General features: G+C 37.9%; 1 protein-coding gene across 6 annotated transcripts in view; it reads left to right on the plus strand.

Annotated features, from left to right (window-relative positions):
• The window catches only part of ZNF568 (zinc finger protein 568), a 131,487-nt gene that overhangs the window by 86,275 nt on the left and 19,026 nt on the right, over nt 1-26,186 (plus strand). The window contains exon 7 of one of the 6 annotated variants that reach the window (XM_004765001.3): nt 1,616-8,655. The exons of the other annotated variants lie outside the window; for them this stretch is intronic. Coding sequence (XP_004765058.1) covers nt 1,616-3,195 — 1,580 coding nt within the window. The 3' untranslated portion in view covers nt 3,196-8,655. Of the gene's footprint in view, nt 1-1,615; nt 8,656-26,186 lie in introns of those variants that run through there. 6 annotated transcript variants of the gene reach the window in all.

Below are 26,186 nucleotides of genomic sequence, written 5' to 3' on the forward strand. Positions count from 1 at the left end.
CTAAATTTAGAGCATGTATAGTTCATTTTCTCCAAAGAGGTAAGCCTTCCTTTTCCTGCTCAGATGGTGGATACATGGCCACTTCCTGTGTGGGTTGTGTGTGGAGGGTGGGGAGGTAATGGTGAAGATGCAATTACAAAGAGCTTATTAGCAGCTAATTTAAGAAGGAAGGGATTTACATAAAGGTATTAAATGTCCTAGAAAACCTTTGAGAGGACTGACTAAGCTTTTAGGAATGAGTTACAGCATTATATCAGAGAGTAGGCTGCTAAGTTTCTTTTCCCCCATGATCAAGAAATTACTTCTGATGGGGCACCTGGCTGGCTCAATTGATGGAGCATGCAACTTTTGATCTCTGGGTTCAAGCTCCACATTGGGAATAGAGCTTACTTTAAAAAAAGAAAAAAAAAAAGAGGGGACCCCTGGGTGGCTCAGTCAGTTATGCATCTGCCTTAGGCTCAGGTCATGATCCCAGGTCTTGGAATCAAGCCCCACATCAGGCTCCCTGCTCATTGGGGAGTCTGCTTTTCTCTCTGCCTGCCCTCCCGGCCAACCTGCTCGTGTTCTCTTTCTCTCAAATAAATAAAATCTTTAAGGAAAAAAAAATGGTTTCTGATTGAACCAGGGAAATGCTTCTATAACCATGAGCTTCAGAACCCTACCACTTCTCCTATAATATTTAGGTAAAATGCTTATTTTATTTCTACTTTTAATTCATTTCTGAATTAAAAAATTGTATGATGATAATCTAAATCACATCCAGAACCCTACATGCAAGTATGTCTAGGAAATACAGTTATAATTCACCCTTTGCAGGTTGGAAAAACATAGAATGAGGTTGGAAAGATGTTACTTAGGCAAGTCTGAAATATTTGCCTAGAAAGTATAAGTGTTCCCTATTCAGACCTTAAATTAATCTTCTTCAGACATCTTCCCTGTACCTTTTGAGTACCTGAAACCTCTATTTTGTTAGCTTTTCTTTTGTTTTGTGGCTAAATCACTTTGTTGCTTGAGATTTTCACTTTTATGTACTTTAACTTCTTTTATGTACTTTAACTTAGCTCTTCCATTAGTTAATAGTTCCCTTTATCCCTTTCATCTCTGTTCTTTTGTTGAAATTTCTTGTTCACCCTTCTTTACACTCCTCTATTTCCTTTGTTCTTGTGGGTTTGACCTTTTATTTTCTTTACTGTCATTTTAATGGAATTTAAGGGAAGAGGAGAAATAAACATACACATTCAATCTACTGTGTTTAACCACAGTGTTAATTTTATCCTCTGATCATTTTGACTCCCTATCCATTTATATGGTCACCCTTTTCATCTCAATTATTCTGTTCATGTTACTGATTTCTGCATTGTATAAGCATACTTTTAAAAGCAGTCAAAGCTATTTAGGCCTATCAATGTCAGTTTTCTCTCCAAAATATTTTCTATAGCAGTTAACCTCTTAAAACTTAGAAACTAGGGTAATTTGCACTTTGGATTTCTTTCATATTGGGAAACTAGAATCAGCATAAAAGATCACTCTATAAGAGCAAATTTCTGAAATATAATTAATAGTGTAGTAGCAGAAAAATTCAAAAGTAATAATTTTTGGTCCTCCATTTTAGAAGTTTGGGAAGTTGATGAACAGAGCAAGAAGCAACAGGAAACACTTGTGAGGAAAGTCACATCCATCTCCAAGAAAACTCTGATTAAGGAAAATGTCATTGAATGTAAAAGAGTTACAAAAATATTTCCTTTGAGCTCAGATATTCTTACTTCAAGACAAAACTTCTTTGACTGTGACTCACTTGATAAGGGTTTGGAACATAATTTAGATTTACTTAGTTATGAGAATAATTGTGTAAGAGAGAAAAACTATGACTATAATAAGTATGGGAAGCCTTTTTACCACTGCTCATCCCATGCTCTAACCCCCTTTAAGTGTAATCAGTGTGGACAAGATTTCAGTCATAAATTTGACCTCATCAGACATGAAAGAATTCATGCTGGAGAGAAACCCTATGAGTGTAAGGAATGTGGAAAAGCCTTCAGCAGGAAGGAAAATCTTATTACACATCAAAAAATTCATACTGGGGAAAAACCGTATAAATGTAATGAATGTGGAAAAGCTTTCATTCAGATGTCAAACCTTATTAGACACCAGAGAATTCATACGGGGGAGAAACCTTATGCATGTAAGGACTGTTGGAAAGCCTTCAGTCAAAAATCAAATCTTATTGAACATGAGAGAATTCATACTGGAGAAAAACCCTATGAATGTAAAGAATGTGGAAAATCCTTCAGCCAGAAGCAAAACCTTATTGAGCATGAGAAAATTCATACTGGGGAGAAACCTTATGCATGTAACGAATGTGGTAGAGCCTTTTCTCGAATGTCATCTGTTACTCTACACATGAGAAGTCACACAGGGGAGAAGCCCTATAAATGTAATAAATGTGGAAAAGCCTTCTCTCAATGCTCAGTATTTATTATACATATGAGAAGTCATACAGGTGAGAAACCCTATGTGTGTAGTGAATGTGGGAAAGCATTCTCTCAAAGTTCATCCCTTACTGTACATATGAGAAATCATACAGCTGAGAAACCCTATGAATGTAACGAGTGTGGAAAAGCCTTCAGCAGAAAAGAAAATCTCATTACACATCAGAAAATTCATACTGGAGAGAAACCATATGAATGTAATGAGTGTGGGAAAGCTTTTATTCAGATGTCAAACCTCATTAGACACCAGAGAATTCATACTGGTGAGAAACCTTATGCATGTACAGTATGTGGGAAAGCCTTTAGTCAGAAATCAAATCTCACCGAACATGAGAAAATTCATACTGGAGAAAAACCCTATAATTGTAATCAATGTGGAAAAGCTTTCAGTCAGAGACAAAATCTCCTTGAGCATGAAAAAATTCATACTGGAGAGAAACCGTTTAAATGTAATGAATGTGGTAAAGCCTTTTCTCGAATCTCATCTCTTACTCTTCATGTGAGAAGTCATACAGGGGAGAAACCGTACGAATGTAATAAATGTGGAAAAGCCTTCTCTCAATGCTCATTACTTATTATACATATGAGAAGTCATACCGGTGAGAAACCTTTTGAATGTAATGAATGTGGGAAAGCATTCTCTCAAAGAGCATCCCTTTCTATACATAAGAGAGGGCATACAGGTGAGAAACGCCGAGTGTACTAAATGAGGGAAAGGTCTTTTCTTAAATTCAACCCATGCTTTGCTCTTGAAACTTACTGGCATAAACTCAAAAAAATGAACAAGATCTTTATGGAAAAATTGTAAAGCTTTATTGAAGGGCATAAGACTTGAATAAATTGAGAGAAATACCATATATACAGATGGAAAAACCCCCAATATCATAAAAATATCAGTTCTCCCAGAATTAATTTATAGACCTTATATACTTCCAAACATCTAACACGAATTTTCTAGGATCTTTGCAAAATAATTCTAAAATTCATGTGAAATGGAAGTCCCTGGATTGCCAAGACAATTTTGAAAAGGAGGAGACAGGACACATCTTCTACCATATACTACACAAAAGTTGTGGTTGTTAAATAGTGTCTTATATTAGAGCATAAATAGGTAAATAAACAGATTTTACAGAATAGAATGCCTAGAAATAAACCAGTGAATATACATGAGTTTGGTGTATTAGTAGACATGATATCATGAATCAGTAGAGAAATGAAACAGCCAATAAAATTTGTTAAAGTATTTGGTTCTCCATATTAGGGAGAAAATAACTACATGCAACCTTCCAATGTATAAAGAAACAGAATTCCAAAGGATTTAAACACTGGAACTGAAAGGCAAACTGAAGTTCTTGGAAGGAAATACAGGATGTTGTCTATGATTTTTGAGGCAGGGATACATTTTTTAAAAGATGAAAAGACTCTGCAGTTCCATTTCTGTATGTTCATTCTAAAGAAAAAACACCCATAAGAAATATATATATAAATTGAAAACAAGCTAAATACTGATGGGGTAATGGATAAAGTGTGATACAGTCAAGTGATGGAATAGTATACAGCCGTTAAAAGTAATAGACTAGATCTGTATTTTGTAACATAGATAGTTATGTAAAACAGTGTAGAGTGAAAAAAAAAAATCCCCAAATGAAACATTATATAATGACATTCATGTAAACTGGAGTTAAATCATGAACAGTTTTTAGTATTGAAATATGTTTTTAGTATTGAAATATGTATGTATTTAAAATAGACTAGAAGGGTACATACCAAATTATTGTTAGTATTGTCTCTGGCAAGAGATTAGGTTTCAAAGTGTTGATCAAAAGGGGCTTTAGCTTTATTTGTAATTTTTATGCCTTAAAAAAGAAGATTGATAGCATATAAAATCTTAATGATAACAGTGGCAATATGGATGTCTTGTCTTAATGGAATTTTTTATAGTTATTTCTTAGAATTTATGGGCTACGGGAAGCCTGTGCCCATAGAAAAAAAAAACATTATGATGGATCCCTATGCCCTATCAGATGCTGAACTATTTTATCAAAAATATTTCCAGAAAAGTAGTAATTGGAAGTAATAGTCCTATTTACTACATATAATATGAAATTACCATACTTTATCAATCTTTTGATGCTTTTATTCACATTTTAACATTTCTAAAATTGTCTTTCAATCAATTATGTCTTAGATTTAAGTAAATATGTACTTACTAAGAATTTGAAAATCAGATGGCAGTGTGATACATCAAGTGTGATTTTATTTACCATTTTAGGGCATCATTGTCTACTAATGATCCCTTCTCTCAGTATGTCTCACGTTACTTGGCAATAGATTTATTGTATTTGTAGTGATTTAATTAGTAATATATTTGAAGTCATTGTGGAGACAGTAAGATTGTCCTGAGAAATTGACTATGTGACATCAGTTGTCTTGCCCTGTAAGTTTCCATACAACCCGGATAAACATTAATATCATTGTTAATCATTGCAACATTTTGAAATGAGAAAACCTTTTATTTTCGTGAGATGGCCATAAGCAGTTTTGTAACATAGCTTCACTTTAAACCTACAGATCATTTTATTCCTTTCTCAACCCCTAATTTACATGACCTATCTCATTTTGGGTGGTAGTGGTCTCGGACCCTGAGCAGTGATAACAGAATTCCTCTAAAAAGATCTCATTCTCTATAACAATATAAGAACCAACTCTTACTTAAGGTAATGCTTTATTAAAACATCTCTACAATATTACTTGATATACAGAAAACCATTAGTGCCTTTATAAAAAGGAGATTAGAATTGGGGCTGTTGATCAAAAGGGAACTTTAGCAATGAATGTTTAAATGTTAAGTAAGTTTGTTTGAAGGTGATTCTGCAAAACAAAACCTCAAACTACAGTTGTGATATATAAGCATGACTGTTTCAATTTTTACTTTTATTAGCTTTTTTTAAAAGCTTGACAGTGATTTATTATAGTTACAAATTGCAGGTAGTGATTTTCATGTAAATAACAGTTTACCAAAACTTAAGTATCTAAATGAGTATTGTCATTTCATAGTCTCTTCTTTAACAGGTTTTATGCTAAGTCCAATTTTGCCAGCACAACTAATTTTTGTGGACTTTTTAAAAAATAATTTTCAAACTTTGTGTGTTATCTGCGTAACAAGACCTGTGTTTGATGAGGACATGCAGAAATTGAAAATCTTGTGCATTTTTGGTAGAAATGTAAAATTGTATGGCTTCTGAGGAAAACAGTTGGGCAGTTTCTCAAAAAGTTAAACTTATAATTACCATATGATTCTGCATTTCAGTATCTAAGAAGACATCCAGGAGAACTGAAAGCAATTTCAATTGCTCTCTCTCAAATTGGTCCTTGTATACCAATGTTCATAGCAACATACTAATATAGCCAAAAAATGGAAAAACTCTATCTGTCCAGCAGTGGATGAATGGATAAACAAAATGTGAGATAGACATATAATGGAATATTATTCAGCCACACAAAAGAAAGAAATTCTGACCCATACCACAATGTAAATTTACACCTTGGAATCATTATGCTAAGTGAATTAAGCCAAACTTTTATGTTCTTTTATGAGCAAAAATTGTATGATTCCACTTATATGAGGTAACTAGTTCATAGAGAAAGTAGAATAAACAGATTACTGAGGTGGGGAGGTAGAAATGGAGAGTTATTATTTAATGGGGACATTGGTTCTGTTGCATATGAGAAAATAGTGATGATGATTATAAAACATTATGAATGTATTTAATGCCACTTAATAGTACACATAAAAATTGTTAAAATATTGTCTTATGTTATTTATATTTTAACACACATGCACATACACAAGCTCAAAAATACCCTATTTTGTAATGCCAACATTTGAGTTATTTAAGTCATTCTCTGTTGATAACTTTTTCTCTTGATTCTTTCTCACCTTTCCTATATTTTTGCTTATGTAGTAGTTTTGATTGTATACTGAACATTGTAAATGATGTGTTGTAGAGATTCCCAATTTTTTTCAAAGATTTTATTTATTCATTTGAGAGAGAGCGACAGAGATTAGCACACAAGGAGGGGAAGAAGCAGAGGGAGAGGGAGAAGCAGGCTCCCCGCTGAACCAGCCAAGAGCCTGATATGGGACTTGTTCCCAGGACATGGAGATCACGACCTGAGCTGAAGGCAGATGGCTAACCATCTGAGTCACCCAGGCACCCGAGATTCTCAATTTTGTTACAATTTTCTGGAGAATGTTGACTTTTGTCCTGAAAACAGTTACCTTGGCTAGATTTAAAATCCTGTTTTTCTCCCCTCAGAAAAGCAGTAGCCGAAATATCTGCTATTCTTAGTCTTCTGTTGATTCCTATAGACTATGGAGTTTACATAAATTTGTGAGGTTCAGGCATCCGTCAAAGATTTGGGCCAAATTTTTATGTTGATATTGAATTTCCTCTCTGTAGCTCCCTCCTTTCTGGGATTTAACTATTTTTGAACTACTTTAGCAGCCTCAAACTTCGTTGTCCAACTTCTCAGGCCGTTTAGACTGTGGCTTTCTACTTGAATTCAGCTACCCTATTCCACAGAGGCTTGGAAGTACCACTATGTGATAATCTGTATAAATATTAATGTCTCATAGTATACTTTTTTCCAAAGGTCAACTCCCCTTCATTTTTTTGCCTGCTTTTAGTTGTTCCCCAATGCCTTCACATTGTACTCGTGTGTGTGTGTGTGTGTGTGTGTGTGTAAAATCTGTGTAGTCTAGAGTTTATTATCTTTTATGGTAGTCTGAAATAATGTAGTTTGCCACTAGCAAAAGTAGAACTAGAAGATGACATTTGAGCAAAGGAAGTGAGGGAATGAGTGATGGAGGATAAAGAACACTTAACTATAGAGAACAAACTTCAAAGACCCTGCAATGGTCCAGGCAACTGGGTGACTCAGTTAAGTGTATGCCTTCAACTCAGGTCACAATCCAGAGTCCTGGGATCAAGCCCCGTATTGGTCCCCCTGCTCAGTAGGGAATCTGCTTCTCCCTCTCGCTCGCTCGCTCGCTCTTTCAAGTAAATAAATACAATCTTAAAAACAACAACAACAAAGACCTTGCAATGCGGGCATGCTTGACATATTCAAAGAATTGTAAGGATGGGGCGCCTGGGTGGCTCAGTGGATTAAAGCCTCTGCCTTCGGCTCAGGTCATGATCCCAGGGTCCTGGGATTGAGCCCCGCATCTGGCTCTCTGCTCAGCAGGGAGCCTGCTTCCTCCTCTCTCTCTCTCTGCCTGCCTCTCTGCCTGCTTGTGATCTCTGTCAGATAAATAAATAAAATCTTAAAAAAAAAAAAAAAGAATCGTAAGGAGTAGGACACTATGGTCAAAGTAAAAGAAGATAGTAGTAAGTGATGAAGTTTATTAAGATGTTGGGGATCAGATTAAGTAGTACCTTGAAGAGGAGTCTAGGAGGGAAAATAGGTTTTGTAAAAAATGGAAAACCATTGGAAGGCTTTGAGCAAAGAATTGACACAATATGACTTTTATGTTTTAAAGGAATTGCCTTATAAGACCTAATGATAATAGAGGGTAGAGGAGGAAGTATGGAACCAGAGGTAGAAATCAAGAGGCTTGAGGTAATAGTCACTTAAATCTGGGTGATGATGGTTGATGTATTGAGAAATAGAAATTTCTTGAGATATTTTCAAGGTAGAGCTTTAAAGACTTGGCCATTAGGTTTGGTGTGGTCCATTAGAGGAAGAGAAGAATCAAAACCATTGCGAAGATTTTTGGCCTGATCAACTTGAAGGAAGCAGTGTCCATCTGTTGAGATGGAAGAGCTGCAGGGTAAGTTGTTTGTAGAGTCTAGATGGATAGAAAGACATGCCTAGATTTCCAAGCACAGGAATATCCTAGACAGAAGGATCTAGAATCCAGGGGAGAAGTATGACTAGTGGTATACTTTCATGAGTTGCAGAATATTCATTGTAATTAAAGTCAATGGACTGGATGAGAAAAGATCTAGCGACTGACTGGTGGGGGGAACTCCAGCATTTAGACGTCAGAGAAATAAAGAGGAAGTAGCATAGGAGGCAAGAAATTGAGAGCCAGGGAATTAGGACAAAAACCCAAAGAGGGTAACGTACTGGAAGAAAAGTGAAGGAAGTGTTTTAAAAAGGAGAAAATAATGAACTTTATCAAATTTTGTTAGTTGGTCAAGTGAAGATAAGTCTGAAAAACTGTTGAGTTATTTACCAATGTTAAAGTCACTGGTGACCTAGTAAAATTCTGAGAGTAAAGAGGTAAAATGACTATAGTGATGGGAGACTTTACAATCTCTCTAATTGCCTGATTAAGCAGACAAATGTTATTAGGCTTATAGATAATTTGAACAGCACAATTAACAAATTTGATCTATTGGGACATACCTAGAACATGTAACTGGCAACTTCAAAATACACATTCCTTCCAAGCAAATATGAAGCATTTATGGAAGTTGATCAATTTCACTCATGTAATTTAAGAAACAAAGGAAAGAAAAAAAGAAAGAAACCAAAAAGAAGAGTCTTAAATACAGAGAACAAACTGGTGGTTGCCAGAAGAAAGATGGGTGGGGAAATGGTGAAATAAATAAAAGGGATTAAGGCTCTACTTATCATGGTGAGTACTAAGTAATGTATAGAATTGTTGAATCTTATTGTACACCTGAAACGTAACACTGTATGTTATTTATACTTCAATAAAAAAAATTATCAACCAAATATCAGTAAATGGTATCTCAGACTGCATTCATCACATTGCAGTTAGACCAGCCATCTGTTAGAAAAAACTTACGACCTCTCAGTGTATCAGAAAACAAGTTATCAAAGACTCCTGGGGTCATTCAAAAAGACATAGGAGTCAATTGAAAGGACTTTTACTGGCCAAAGATAATTATAACAACGACTAATGACTACAGAGGATTAAAATACAGCAATTTGTAAAATCCATAAGATCAAATGCTGGAAGAAAGCAAGAAATCAAAACTCACTTTTTGTCAATGATAGTGGTACCAACTCCTTATATTGAAAACATGATAATTAAAGGGAAAGAAATAATGTGGGGCTCCTGGGTGTCTCAGTGGATTAAAAGTTTGCCTTTGGGGTGCCTGGGTGGCTCAATGGGTTAAAGCCTCTGCCTTTGGCTCAGGTCATTGGGATCAAGCCCTGCAACGGGCTCTCTGCTCAGCAGGGAGCCTGCTTCTTCCTCTCTCTCTCTCTCTCTCTGCCTGCCTTTCTGCCTTCTTGCGATCTCTGTCAAATAAATAAATAAAATCTTTTGAAAAAAAATTAAAGTCTGCCTTCAGCTCGGGTCATGACCCCAGGGTCCTAGGATCTATCCCTGCATCAGACTCCCTGCTCAGCACGGAGCCTGCTCCTCCCTGGCCCTTTGCTCCTACTCCTGCTGCAGGCTCTATCTCTCTCTCTCTCCCCCTGGTGTGAGTGTGTTCTCTTTCTCTGTCAAATAAATAGAAAAATATTTTTTAGAAAACAATTAAAAATGTATCCTGCTTTCTCTATGTACTATGAATTCTATTTCATAGTACCAAATAGTCCTAATAGAAGTATCAAATAGCTAAATAATCTATATGGGAAAGTTCTATACAGAAAAATTTAAATTAATAATTGTAAGAAGAAGGTGAGAATTAGAAAAAGCAGTATTTTAAACCACAACAAGATACCCATTCAAGCATTAAGCATCAATGTATGCTAAAACTAAATAAAAGGTGATTGAGAAATGGATATTTTTAGGTTACCAAAATGTCACTCTACATAAAACGCAACTTTGAAGTGGAAAGATCAGTTTCACCACTGGCCAATCTCAGCCTCAAAGTAGAACAATGAAATATTATGTACTAATTGACGTTATATAAAGACAGAGCCAATAATTTTTAAAATCTAATCAAACATTTAATTTCGTTTAACAATATACATAAAATGAGGAGGAAAAAAATAATGCCATGGGACACCTGGGTGGCTATCAGTTAAGCGTCTGCCTGTGGCTGAGGTCATGATTCCAGGATCCTGGGATCAAGTCCTGCATCAGACTCCTTGCTCCACAGGAGGCCTGCTTTTCCCTCTATCTGCCACTTCCTCTTCTTGTGCTCACTTGCTCACTCTCTCTGGCAAATAAATAAGATCTTTAAAAAAAAAAAAAGAGTTAAATAATGCCAAAAAGAAGCAATCAGTTAAGTCCCAAATATATTTTTTTAGTACAACTCCCCCAATTCATTAAGGCAATGACATGAAAAGAGGAATATTGTAGATTAAGAGACTTGGGAGACCACAATCAAATGCAATGCATGAACCCTATTTGAGTACTTTTTTTAATGAAAACAATAGCAAAAAGATATTTGTAAGTATAGTGGTAACTTAGTGGTAACTTACTGCATCTTTCTGAGGACTAATGACGTAGAATACCTTTTCATATATTGTTGGCCATTTAGATATCTTCATTTGTGAAGTGCCTGTTGTAGTCTATTGCCCATATATTTATTGACTTGTCTGTCTTTATTAATCTGTGGATATATGTTCTGGACATATAACCTTTATCAGATGTATGCATTATTTTCTCCCAGTAGCTTGATTTCTTACTTTCTTTTTTTTTTTTTAAGACTTCCTTTATTTATTTGACAGAGAGAAACCCAGCAAGAGAGGGAACATAAGCAGGCAGAGTGGGAGAGGGAGAAGAAGGCTTCCCACCGAGCAGGGAGCCCAACTCCATGTTGCATGCGGGGGACTCCATCCCAGGACCCTGGGATCATGACCTGAGCCAAAGGCAGACGCTTAATGACTGAGCCACCCAGGCATCCTGATTTTTTACTTTTTTAACGGTGTCTTTTAGTGAGCAGAATTTCTTAGTGACGTCTAATTTATCAATATATTTTATTTTATGGTGAGTGCTTTTTGTGTCCAGTTTTAAATACCTTTGCCTATAGTGGGGCACCTGGGTGGTTCAGTTGGTTAAGCATGTGCCTTCAACCCAGGTCATGATCCTGGAGTCCTGAGATGGAGTCCTGTATCCGGCTCCCTGCTGAGCAGGGAATCTGCTTCTCCCTTCTTTCTGCCCCTCTCTCCACTCATGCTCTCTCTTGCATTCACTCTTTCTCTCAAATAAATAAAATCTTAAAAGAAAAAAGAAAGAAAAGACCATCCTTTAACCATTGAATTTTAGTGGCTTCTTTGTCATTAAACCAGATATCTAAATATGCTGTCTGTTTCTGGACTTTCTATTCTGTTCTGTTGATCTGCTTACCTATTCTTGCACCAAACCAGTTTTATTTACTGTGACTTCAGCACAGTCTTGATATCTGGTAATAGTAACCCGTCAGCTTCTTCATATTTCCTTAGTTTTATAGATCCTCTGCATTTCTGTACTACTTTTGGAATGAGCCTGCCAGTTTCCACAAAAATTGTGCTGCAATTTTTATTGGGAGCACATTGAATTTATAGATGAATTTGAATGAAAATTGGCGTTCTAATAACAATCTTAAAATCAATGAATGTGGGGAATACGGTGAGGGGCTCAGTCGATTGGGCTTTAAACTCTTGATTTCAGCTCTGGTCATGATCTCAGGGTCATGGGATTGGTCCTCCCTGTTGGGCTCCCTGCTTGGTGCAGAGTCGGCTTGAGATTCTGTCTTCCTCTCCTTCTGCCTCTGCCCTTGTACGTATGTGCTCTATAAATAAATAAATAGATAGATAAATAAATAAAATAGTTTTTAGAATTAAAAAAATAAAAAATCTTAAAAAGCAATACAAGGGATGAATGAACATAGGATTCAGGATGATATTTGATCCTTTAGGAGCAGAAGGGGGATGGGAAGGGGCTATATATAATTACATATAGGTTATTATCAAGGTTATAGATATTTTGCTGGGTGGTGGATTCATGAGTGCTTATAACATTATTTAAAATAAATAATTTCATAAATCAGTTTAGGATAAATTATGATATTGTGACAAATGTGTCCAAAGTCTTAATGACTTACAGCAACAAGGAAATATTTCTCATATTCACATCCATTGTAAATTGGCAGCTGTTCTGCTCCATATCACCTTTATTGCAGGACCCAGATGGAAGAAGCAGCACTTCATAGAACATGACAGTCTCATGGCAGAGGGAAAGACAGATGGTAAAACCATTTAAAGCTCTTAAAGCTTCTTCTCTGAACTGGCATATTTTATTTTTACATAGTTCCATGTCTGGTATCAGTGGACAGGAAGCATAATACTGATATTATGTTTTAAAATTGAAATCTACCACACTAACCAACTAAATAACCCAATGTAGGCCCTAAGTGGACTTGATGGCATTGTATGTGTATAACCCAAGGGTTTTTATTTATATATTTATATCTTTATATTTTATATTTATATAGAAAAAATATATAATAATCTATATAAAATAAATATATTTGTTTTTATATATAACAGCACAATTTATATATATATATATATGTGTGTGTGTGTATATACATATATATATGTATATATATGAAACTATAACTATGTGTACCTGAGAGGTACCTGGCTGGCTCAGTCAGTGGAGGAACCTTGATCTCAGGGTTGTAAGTTTGAGCTCCATATCAGGTGTAGAGATTATTTAAACTCTTAAAAAAAAAACTTTTAAACAAATTTTGTTCATTCCCTATGTGCACCTGAAGTAAAAGTATCAAAACCCAGCAAAACAAAAGATAACGTTAGGAGGCATGGATCTGGTATTTACATTTATTTTCAATTGAAGTACATTCCTTATAATTCTCAAATCCAAACAACGTCCTAAAACTTGACTGAATGAGCTCTAAAAGAAGTAGTTCTGGGAGAGAAAAAAATACATATATGTATATGTATATACACATATATATGAGACCACCTACTTCCCAAGCTGTGATTAAGGTATAATATCTGTAAAGTCAAATTTTTCAGATGAAATTGTGATGCAAGAGTGCAGTTAGGTGTCCTATGATTTTCAAAAGGTGAGTTGGAAGTCTCCATTTCTATATCAACTGTGTCTCAAGAATTACTAGGAAGGGTTTGTAGGATTTTGCTCAAGTAAGAAGGATGAGTACATGGTTTATTTAATCATGTTAACATTAGCCTTTCTTTTTGGATTTAATGTAGTGGGTCTCAAAGTTTGCCAAAAGGCAACCTAGATCTAGGTTAGTTTTGTTTGATTATTTTGAGGTCTGTATGGGGGGGGTGCGGAAATGGGCAAGATCTCCAACGGGACCGAATCCCATGACCTATTGATCCCTACCCAGCCTAGAGTAAGCCCTTTAACCAATTGAATGGAGACTGAGTTGCTGAAACACTCTAAAATGTGTAGGGCAGAGGCCAAGATCCTTGGGGTCTAGGGTTATTTCCAATTCAGAAGTGTGGGAATGAGGACAAAGAGGAAATGAAAGGTCAGTGCTATTTTAAGATTGAAATAAACTTTCAGGACTTATGAAGGCTTCAACACACTTAAAATCAAATGTGACCAAAAAAAAAAAAAAACCAACAACAACACAGTCTACACCAAGATTATTTTTATATGTCTACATAAAACTGTGTTGAGAATTAGATCTGCAAATTGAATTTTAGAGACTTGAGATTATAAATGGCAATTTTTATATTGTAGTTCTCATACCTTAAAGCCTCTATATAGGTCCAAAATATTTGTAGGCCCTTGATTAGTCCACAGGTGTCAGGCTGTTTGCCCATCATTACTTTTTTCCTTTTCTCAGCCCTGACTCATGTCTCTAAAACTTCCCCACCCATTTATTTAATGACTGAAGTTTTTCTTTTCTTTTTTATTCTTTTTTAAATTGAGGTATAATTTACATACAGTAAAAACAGAAAAACCTTAAGTATGCATCATATGTATATAATTGTGTATTTACCACCCAGGTAAAGAAATAGAGTATTTCCATTCCCTCAGAAAGTTCCCTTGGCTGGGCACCTGGGTGGTTCAGTGGGTTAAGCCTCTGCCTTCAGCTCAGGTCCTGGGATTGAGCCATACATCAGGTTCTCTGCTCAGCAGGGATCCTGCCTCCCTCCCCTCTCTCTGCCTGTCTCTCTGCCTACTTGTGATCTCTCTCTCTCTCTGTCGAGTAAATAAATAAAATTTTTTAAAAAAGAAAGAAAGAAAGTTCCCTTGGCTTCTTCCTGGACAATAACCATCCCCTTCTGAGATAATCATTCTTCCCACTTCCATTTCCATAGATTAGTTTTGCTTGTTTTAGGGCTTTATGTAAATGGAATCGGACAGTGTTTTTGGTATCAGGCTTCATTTGCTTAGGCACTGTGAGATTCACCCATGTTTCTGTGGTGGCAGCAGGTTCTTTTTATTGCTGAGTAATCAGGGCATAATTTGTTTATCCAATCAATCACCAGTCGATGAATAATTGGGTTTTTCCAGTTTGGGACTATTACAAATAAAGCTGCAATGAACATTTATATTCAAGTCTCTTGTATAGATCTATGTTTTCATTTCTCTTAGATAAACACCTAGGAGTGGATTAGGTGATCAGACAGATGTATATGTTTTTGAAAGTTCTCAATTTTTGATACTGCTAATTCAGTGTCAGTAGATTCATTTTTCTTAGCCTGGCAAGTCATGGAAACTTAGCCACTGATTTATACTGATATCTTTGTATACCAACAAATACAGATGAACATCAGCTGCACTGGCAGCTGCTTTGGTTAGAGTGCCAAGGCAGAGCTTCAGCAGCTGTTTCTGGAGCATAATTAATGATTAGTCTAGTGTTCCCAGATAACCAGCTGCTCTTTCTCCTCTACCTAAATTTAACAACTGAAAGCAACATGAGCAGCCATTTTAGGTAATACTCCCAATATAGTTTCTGTTACATGAGTTTGGTAGAGAGCTATGCTATGACTGGTGCCCCATTCCAAAGTTGTTTCTTCCCATTGATGATACTTCTGCAAGTTTTAGAGAGGTTCAAGTCACAATCAAATTTGTATTAGCCTCAGCCTTTCTGATTTTACTTTCTTGTTGCATGTTGGACAGTAACTTTCTAAGATCTGATTAGTCTAAGGTGCAAGTGTGATTTCTGCTTTGTCTGGGAGTTGTTTGAAGGGACAAATACTAAGGGGAGAGAGTAAGCCATAAGTGTTATTTAAATGGGAGGCATCAAAAATGATCTTATCTTTAAATCAAAGTGTTAAAGTGGAGGTGGACACAAAGGTGGATGACTTTACAGCAGAAGGCAATAAGGCATGTCCCATAGGATGACTAATGCCTTCATGTTAGAGGTGCAAGAGGGGCACCTCTGAATAAAAGACTTTATCTCTTGCACTTTCTTAGACACTGGTCTAATCTTTAGTATACACCCCAGGGTGGGACAAACAAGTGCTACAAGAGGGAGATTATAGCCAGCCTTGAAATTTTCATTAAGGATGTAAATGTGATCTTATTTTCTTGGGAGTCTTTGGTCACATTAATTAGAATACAGAAGGCTATTTCTTCAAAGACCAAGTGAATATCCAGTCACATCATTTGTGTTTTCAAGTAGTGCTTCTAAAATTGTCTGTGATGAAATACAAAGTTTTTTTTCCTTTTTTAAAGTCTGCAATCTGTTGTGAACCAAGAATTTTGGAAAATATAATAAATACAAATTGCTTGAAAAAGAAAAAAAGAACACAAGCTCCAATTTTTTTTAGTTTTAGCTTTAACAGACATAGAATTAGATTTCCATAAATATAACCAGAACAAACATAACATAGGGGAAAAAAGAGTATAAATATCTTAAATAAATAAAATCTTTAAAAAAAAAAAAAAAAGGGGCGCCTGGGTGGCTCAGTGGGTTAAGCCGCTGCCTTCGGCTCAGGTCATGATCTCAGGGTCCTGGGATCGAGTCCCACATCGGGCTCTCTGCTCGGCAGGGAGCCTGTTTCCTCCTCCTCTCTCTCTCTGCCTGCCTTTCTACCTACTTGTGATCTCTCTCTGTCAAATAAATAAATAAAATCTTTAAAAAAAAAATAAAAAAAAAAAATAAAAAATAAAAAAAAAAAAAGAGTATAAATATCTGTTCACATTTTTCATTAACTTGTGCATAGGGATTAATGATATGGAGAATTCTTATTACACATAATTTTTATAGATTCATAATCATAAGCAAATGAAATATGAAAAAAATAGCAATTCTTGGGGCGCCTGGGTGGCTCAGTGGGTTAAAGCCTCTGCCTTCAGCTCAGGTCATGATCCCAGGGTCCTGGGATGGAGCCCTGCATCAGCCTCTCTGCTCAGCAGGGAGCCTGCTCCCCGCACCCCGCCTGCCTCTCTGCCTACTTGTGATCTCTCTCTCTCTCTGTCAAATAAATAAATAAAATCTTTTAAAAAATAGCAATTCTCCATAAGGTGTCTATATGCACACATTGCACAGAGTACATAACATTTTTCAGAGTTTCTGTGACAAATGAGCTGTTTAATCTGTGACAAATGAGCTGTTTAATTTATGGAGTAGGAAATTCTCTCTCCTGTGCCACCAAATCCTCAGCCACCTTTCACTCTCACATCTGTCCACAGGCCCCAGAGTCTACACTCTTTCTTCTACCCTAGTAAGAAATGCCTCTGCCACTTCCAACAGTCTCAACCACCTCACAAGTTTCACCTGGGCTTCTTCTCAAGAGTGATTTCTGTTCCCGAAGCTTTGTCCTCTTCCTTCCTTCCAAAGAATCTGATTTGCAGGGATCTTTAGTTCTGTGATTTTTGCTGATGTTTAAAGCCAAAGACATTCTCTCTCTCTCTCTCTCTCTCTCTATATATATATATATATATATATCCCTTTCTCTCTCTCTCTTTTAAGGATTTTATTTATTTTTTTGACAGACAACGAGAGAGGGAACACAAGCAGGGGGATTGGGAGGAGAAGCAGGCTACCCACTGAGCAAGGAGCCCGATACGGGGCTCAATCCCAGGTCTCTGGGATCATGACCTGAGCCAAAGGCAGACATCCAACGACTGAGCCACCCAGGTGCCCCAAGATATTGTCCCTTTATGTGGAATCTTCACTCTGGGGCTTAAGTTCATATCTTTTCTACAGGAAGCCAGTTCTCTGGTGGTGAGTGCTTGTGTTCAGCACAACAGACAGCTCCAGTCTATCTTTTTTCTGCTGATTTCCATCAGAGGTGTTAGAAGATTTCAATATTTTCTTTCTTTTTAAAATTTATTTTGTTAAATTTAATTTTTTCAGTGTTCCAAGATTGTTTATACTCCACACCCAGTGCTCCATGAGATATGTGCCCTCCTTAATACCCACCACCAGGCTCACCCATCTCCCCACCTCCCTCCCCTCCAAAACCCTCAGTTTGTTTCTCAGACTCCACGGTCTCTGATGCTTCATCTCCTCCTCCAATTTACCCCAATTCACTTTTCCTTTCCTTCTCCTAATCTCCATGTTATTCCTTATGCTCCACAAGTAAGTGAAAACATACTATAATTGACTTTCTCTGCTTGACTTATTTCACTCAGCATAATCTCCTTCAGTCCCATCCATGTTGATACAAAAGTTGGGTATTCATCCTTTCCAGTGGCTGTGTAATATTCCATTGTATATATGGACCATATCTTCTTTATCCATTCATCTGTTGAAGGGCATCTTGGCTCTTTCCACTGTTTGGCGAGCCTACCGGTGATTAAGGGCAGCCCGTGTATCATGAATCTGGCCATTAGTTATAAGCAGAAATATTTGGGGGTAAGGGTGTTTGAAAACATTTTCTTTTGTAATAAAAGGGATATAATCAGCTAGCACAGTCCTTCCCCTTAATTTTTGCTAAACAGTGGTGACCAGCCTTGAGTCCCTTATAAGGCATCATTCCCTGTGAGGAAGAGACAACCACCTGGTAGAAGGTCAATTATGTTAGATGTCTCTTTCCATCATGGCTGGGATAGAGAGTCACCTCACAAGTATAGACACATATTATCTTAGATTTTCTTCTCTGCCTATGATGTTTTTGACAACATCACCAACCACAGATGCAGAATGCTTTATCTACCTCTTTGGCATCCCGCACAGCATTTTTTCTGAGCAACACATTCATGCCTGGGGAATTAACGGGTCTTAACACAAATTCCATCACCTAGAATCAGCTAGACCAACTGAAATGCCAGTGGGAGACATCATTCTAAAAGGCAGGAGTTCTGTATTATAGGACATAAAATATATTCTGAATTTGAGACCATTATGGCCTCCCCCCATACTCAAATACATGCTCCAGGAAGGGGTTAAGTGGGAGTGACTTCTCTCACTATAATACCTAATGGCCTACTCATAGAATTTGAGCTTTGCTTGTATGGAGGTATTAGTCCCCTAAGGGCAATGCTTGCATCTGGAGATACACCTATAGCAATAGTGCTACTGAATTGGAAGATGAGACTTACACCTTGAACATTTTTAACTCCTTTAATTAACACTGAACAAGAAAAAAAAAGTTGATCCACTGCCTGGAATGACTGATCCTAATTACCAAGAAGGAATCAGGTTAATGATATGCAATGGAGGTAAATGGGCCTGTATTTGAAACCCAGGGAATTCTCTGGCATTCCTTTTAGACTGTCTATGTCCAATTATAAAGGTTGATGGGAAAATGACAGCAATTTAAAAAAAACATATAGAATGATTGAGGACTCAGAATCTTCAGGAATGAGGGCTTGGGTCACTCTACCAGATAACAAACATAGAGCATTTGAGGTTCTTGCTGAAAACAACAGAAATAGGGAATGTGTTGTCAAAGAAGGAAGTCATAAACATCAACTGACCTCATATTCAATTACAAAATATGAGGACTGTAGTAGCCTTGCATATTTTCTCTTTGATTGTTATATCTGTTTATTTGTATATACTAACTACCATGTTTTTCTCTCTCATTTTGATTTTATATTCTTTACAATTTACTCTTTAGAAAACAGAATATTCAGTGGCGCTATAAATGAATATAAGGAGTAATTAATAAAGCCAAAAATTAGTGAGTTAATAATTAATATAACCAACTGTTAGAATCATACATTTTCTTATTTGGATAACTGTCTTGCTAGATAGAAATACAGAGTTGTTTTGTTGTTGTATGAGAGCTCATATGTGTGTAGAAGTGTAGAAACTGAGGGCCAGAGGTTTCCAGTGTGCTATTATCAATTTATTGCCTCTCAGCTTTCAATACCTTGCTCTGTAAAAAGGGACTGGATTCTTTAAGCATTTCTTCTTTACAGTGAGTATGATGTGAGGCTATGTTAGTAGAGGGCACTGGAGAAGGAAAGGGGCTTCTCTTCCTGGTTTCTCTTCTGGCTGGTTGCTGCATTTTGCTTTTTCTTGTTCTTGCTTCATGGTCTATGGGTTATGTGTATGTGAAAATATTCAGTGATGCTTAGCCTCAGCTGTACCCCAGAGCATGCATGTCTTAGAGACTTCACAGACCTGACCTGGACCCAGTGACCATCTTGCTGAGACCATACTGATGACATACTGTGTGCTCCAGGTCACATGTGCACAGTGGCATCCCAGCTTTCTCTGTATGCCTGCTTGTATTGGCTTGTATTTGCCACAGAGGGGTATCTCCTGCCGCCTTCCTGATGTGGATACCATGCATCTTGGCTGTTAGGTTATAGTCCTGCTCCAGCTCTCTGAGCATTTGGCAACCCAGGAAATTTCTCTGCCATCCATTGGGATGCAATTGCATCTTCTCCAATGAGGTCTGAAACCAAGCCTCTGGGAAGGATCCAAGTTTGTCCTTCCTTAGGGACTCTCCTTCAGCCCTCAGGGGCACTTCAGAATTCTTTGCTGTCTTTATATTACTCATCATTGCTTAACAGTTCTTTATATTAAAACTCTGTTTAAATTCTGGTGGGATTTCTGTTTCCTGAATGAACCCAAATTGATGCAAACTGACTATAGGAATTGGATGTTGATACAAAAAGCTTCTCTCCATTTTTGGCAGAAGCCCACCATCATTCACCAAGATTTTCACACTTAGGTTCTCCGTGATACCCAACTCCTAGAAGTCTCATAAGGCAGGACAGCTTGCCATCTGTTTCCGTGGCAGATGAGAATCTCCACATTAAAAACTCTCATCTTTCTCTCCAAGATATGTATTTCTGCTGGTCAGAGCTCTAACAGAACACAGGAGATGGAGAAGCTCAACAACTTAAAAGTGAAGACCTTTTAACAGTGTTGTTATATTTTTAAGGGGTTTAAGTTCTAAAGTCAGAAACAAAATAAAATTTGTTGTATTCTAAATTATTCTATAAAATATCTTAAATGGTTCACAAAACATAACATAGCTTATCCAATTCTAAAGAATAATATGTATATATGTATGTCAAAAGTACACCATCAAAATCCATATATAATTGTATACAAAATATAATTTCATGATTCATATATATATGAAAGAGTAACACACATATTAATTTATATGAAAGAGTAATATATACCTTATAGTAAATATGCACATGATTGTTGGGAAATGGGGGATTCTTATGGTCCTAAGTCATGAGCCCTCAAGTTACTTACCAATTAGGAAAAAAGCATAACTTCACAATGGAGATATCTGGCCATTACCACCTTAACCAAATGATCAAATTTATTTTTTAAGTTTTATTTATTTATTTATTTATTTGACAGAGAGAGGGGGGGGTCACAAGTAGGCAGAGAGAGAGGGGGAAGCAGGCTCCCTGCTGAGCAGAGAGCCGGATGTGGGGCTCGATCCCAGGACCCTGAGATCATGAACTGAGCAGAAGACAGAGGTTTAACCCACTGAGCCACCTAGGTGCCCCTAAATGATCAAATTTAGCATTGCTAATAGTGAAATGACACAACCTCATGTTTCTCCTAATGTGATACAGCAAGAGGACAAAGATGTTTTATCTGGATTTTACCATAAAGAAATAACTAGACAGTCCAGAATATAAGACATTTTTGTACAACAAATAATCTAGATTCTTTAAAAATATATATTTATTTATTTGACAGAGCGCGCTCACAAGTGGTGGGGGGCAGCAGAAAGAGAAAACGAAAGGTGAAGAGACTGTTCTAGATTAAGAGACTAGAGACATAACATTAAATGCAATGCTTGAACTTTGTGTCCTACTTAAAAACCTATATAAGACATTCTGGGGACACTTGAGGGAAATTTGAATATAAGTGAATTATGGAATTAATCATTTCCTTGGATCTGATCATAGTGTTGTAGTTAGAGGTACATGGAATGTACTACTGTGTCTACTGATGTAAGTGTGAAACTGTGTTTTGTGGAACATAGTGATATATATGTAATATATGGTGCTTAGTGATGTGTGGTAAGAAAATGTCCTTGTTTTTAGGAGATATATGCTGACATATTTAGTAGTGAAGTGTTGTGATGCTTGAATTTATTTTCAAATGGTAGCGAGAGATTTTCAAAAATGGTAAGTTGTTAACAATTGGTGAATCCAGGGATAGGCTGTATAAGAATCCTTTGTACTATTTTTCAATGCTTTTGGAAACTTGAAATTTTTCAAAATAAATAGTTGAAGACAGGGTGCCTGGGTGGCTAAGTGGGTTAAGCCGCTGCCTTTGACTCAAGTCATGATCTCAGGGTCCTGGGATCGAGTCCCGCATCGGACTCTCTGCTCAGCAGGGAGCTTGCTTCCCTCTCTCTCTTTTCCTGCCTCTCTGTCTACTTGTGATCTCTCTCTGTCAAATAAATAAATAAAATCCTTAAAAAATAAATAGTTGAATACAATGTACTACTAGGTGACTGCACTCTATCATATGGGAGAAATAAATGTGGGAGGGCACTGAGCCGCTTGGGGGTGTATCTATAGACCCCACTAGCCCAGGAGAACTAGGGAACCAGATCCTCAATATGTTTCTATAAAAGAAGTTTCAGGAGGGGCGCCTGGGTGGCTCAGTGGGTTGAGCCACTGCCTTCAGCTCGGGTCATGATCTCAGGGTCCTGGGATCGAGCCCCGCATCGGGCTCTCTGCTCTGCAGGGAGCCTGCTTCCCTTCCTCTCTCTCTGCCTGCCTCTCTCTCTACTTGTGATCTCTCTGTGTCAAATAAATAAATAAAATCTTTAAAAAAAAATACAAGTTTCAGGAGAAGGACTGCAGAATATCCTGGTTGGGGCGGGAAGGAGTATATCTCAGGAAGGCAGATGGACTAATTTATCAAGAACATGGTTTTCTAATGACTGACACATTAGTCCATCCTGTTCTGGAGGAAGATTTCCTCACTCAGAGATTGGGGTCAGAAGTCTGAAATGGATCCAATGGGCTAAAATCAAATTGTTGGCATAGCTGCATTTCTTCTATAGGCTCTAGAGGAGAATCTATTTCCTTGCCTTTTCCAGCTTCTAGAAGCTGCCTGTATTCGTTGGCTCATGGTCCTTTACTCCATCTTCACTGCATGTCATCCCAAGTTCTTCTGTCTTCACAATTCTTTTCTGGCTCTGATGTTCCTGCCTTCCTCTCTAAGGAGGCTTGTGATTACATTGGATCTACTCAGATATCCAGAATAATTTTCTCATTCAAAAAAATCCTTAATTTAAGTGTATCTGCAAAGTTTCTTTGCCATGTAAGATAACATAGTCATTCATAGGTTCTTTCTGGGGATTAGGACTTGGACATCTTGAATGGGGACATTATCCTATCTACCACATTATCTTATTGCCATTGATTGATATGTATATTTTTCTCCTTTGATTTATTCATACATTTCATATGCTTTTAGTGTTCTTTAACATAGGAAATCTGTTGACATAATCCCTGTGCAAAATTTATAGTACATGTTGATATCAGCCTTTTATTGGGAATTTTTGCACCTATAACAACAAATTTTAAAATAATTAAACAATGATGCCATTAGACTGAAGTAGTTCTTCTGCATTACTAGCCTACGAAAGCAAACCAAAACCGAAGTCAAAATCAATGCAACCCAGTCAGAGAAAATAAAACTTAGGAACAATTAATAACAAAAAGCCAACTTAGATTTGCCAAACAGGGCAACTGCTTAAGCTATAGCTAATCAAATAATTTCCTTGCTTTGCTTTAGGGTCTTCTCTGTAAAAACCTCTCCATTAGTTCCTGTTGGTGGGGCACTCCTAACACTTTCAGTTTGATGCTGCCTGATTCAAGTAGATGTATGCTCAAATAAATTCCTGAAACTTTTAGAGTGCCTCATTTTATCCTTGAACCCAAATGAAACTAATCAATACTTTTCTTTTGGCCTGTCTTTGTCAGATTTTTGCCAGTTAGACAAAATTAATTAGAAAGCATTCTATCTTGTGGCACCTGGGGGGCTCAGTTGGTTCAGTAACTGACTCTTGATTTCAGCTCAGGTCATGATCTCAGGGTCCTGGGATCAAGCCTGGCATTGGGCTCTGCACTCAGTGAGGAGCCTACTTGGGATTCTTTTTCTTTCTCTCCCTCTGCCTCTCCTCCCACTCATAGTCTCTGGAGAGTTCTCTCTTGATCTAAAAGAAATAAAATCTAAAAAAAAAAAAAAAAAAAGCACTTCATCTTTTTCCAGGATCTGAATAAACTGAAAATTCATTATTCAAAAAGTAGCTAAAAATGAACTATAACTATCTGGTACCTTTCTAGCAGTACAGTTTTAAAGAGATATTTAAGTTTTATTTTGGCTATTCCGTTCAGGTTTTCTACTTCTTAGTAGAAAGTAGTAACTTCAATTTTATTGGAAAATATACAATTACCTCTACCGTTGTCATGGAGTTGTGTTAACAGCCTCAAAATTCTTTTAGGGGCGTCTGGGAGGCTCAGTGGTTAACCTGCTGCCTTGAGCTCAGATCATGATCCTGGGGTCCTGGGACAGAGCCCCGCATCAGGCTCCCTGCTCATCCGGAAGCCTGCTTCTCCCTCTCCCACTCCGACTCCCCCTGCTTGGGTTCCCTCTCTCACTGTGTCTCTCTGTCAAATAAATAAATAAAATCTTTTTAAAAAATTATTTTAAATTCCATGTTTATGTTTAACCTTTCCCATTTGTAATATTCGTGTTTTAATTTTTGTTTTGTTATTGTTTATGAATATTGCGTTTCACTTAACTTTTTTAAAAAAGATTTATTTATTTGACAGAGCGCCCTCACAAGCGGTAGGCGGGGGCAGCAGGTAGAGAGGGAGAGGGAGAAACAGGCTCCCCTTTGAGCAGGGAGCCCAAGTGGGGCTAGATCCCTAAACCCTAGGATCATCACCGGAGCTGAAGGCAAACGCCCCTCAATTATCTTTTAGAACCAAACTGTGCATTTAAAAAATCTGGCCCACTTTTTGTTTTCTAGCTCACCAATTTCAGAGTCTATACTTACTCATTTTATATCTAACAAAATTGAGTAATGTCTCATAAGGACACGATAATGGCCAAAATAATAAGGGAATACTCTTAAAGTAAACAACAACAAAAACCAATTACACATCCTAGCAATTGTGCTCGCTTCGGCAGCACATATACACATCCTAGCAATTAACTACTATTAACAAATGTTAAAATTAAAAAAAAAAATGTTAGTGTAACTTTCTGTATTTATGTACTTGGAAAAAGTTTGGAAACATTAATACGTGGCATATAGAGCTCAGTACTGGTATTCTATGACTTCTACTCGGGACCTCAGCTTATCCTCCTTTAATTGCCTTCTCAGACCCCTGCATCTTCAGTTCAAGACTACCACCCGTCCTCATTCAGGTTCTCCGCCGCCGCCTTCCCAACTCGTTAGGCTGAGACTACATTTCCCAAACGCCTCCAGGATGGGCCCTTACTGGGAGTCCCTGCGGCCCCGCCCGAATTGGGTGGAAAGGTCGGGATGCGGGGCTGCTACCTTGCAGCAGTATCGACTAAGGGAGTACTGCACTTTCTGGTGGCGCCCGGGACTGGGGAATGAATTCTCACCCGAAACCTGAGCACCCAAACTCCACCAGGTAGGATCCTGGGGCGGGCTGAATAGCCCGGGTCCCGGAGGACTCCTAATTCATGGTGTAGCGGGGAGTCGTCCCCTCTGATCCCGCTCTCAGAGCGCGGTTCCTGGCGGAGAGAACTCTGAACCGTCTGCTTCCCGGCGGCTTTTAACTGCTTCCCGGCTTTTAACTTCCCGCCTCTGTGCGCTGCGCAGTCTGCAGCGAGGACTGTTGCTCACGGGTTAACTTTGAGGACTCGGGTTGTGCTGGTGGCCGACCAGCCCACCTTTACTCCGCTGTGGGCTACATTTCCCAGAAGCCTCCACGGTCCACAACTTTTTTTTTTCTTTTCTTTTTCCCCCTCAGCAGACGACTTCTGCTGCTTGGACCTGTCGGTTCGCCCAGGTCCTCAGGATGCTCAGGCTAGTGTGCGCCGTCAGTACTGGCCTGAAGGCTAAGTACGCGACGCGCACTGGGCGGTGAAACCTTGTACCCGCCTGGCTCTGGCTGGATTTTTCCTCCTCGGGACTACATTTTCCTGAGGGCTCTGCGGCATCTGCCACTTCCGGCCGAAGTTGGCTGGCGGTTAGTGAGTTGGCGGGAGTTCGGGGGCGAGGGTTTGGGGCGTTGCGGTCCGCCTGCGGATTTGACCAGACTGGTGTGTGAGGACCCGGGAGAAGTGCAAGGTGAGGGGCTCCGGGGCGGGGCCGGGGTCTGTCTGGAGTCTTACTTAGGGGTGGCCGTGCGGCATTTCTAGGCTGCGTCCTCGCGCTCAAAAAGTAAAGGACGTC

This window comes from Mustela putorius, unplaced genomic scaffold, assembly GCF_011764305.1.
Source record: "Mustela putorius furo isolate JIRA1106 unplaced genomic scaffold, ASM1176430v1.1 tig00000174_pilon_pilon_pilon, whole genome shotgun sequence".
NCBI lineage: Eukaryota > Metazoa > Chordata > Mammalia > Carnivora > Mustelidae > Mustela > Mustela putorius.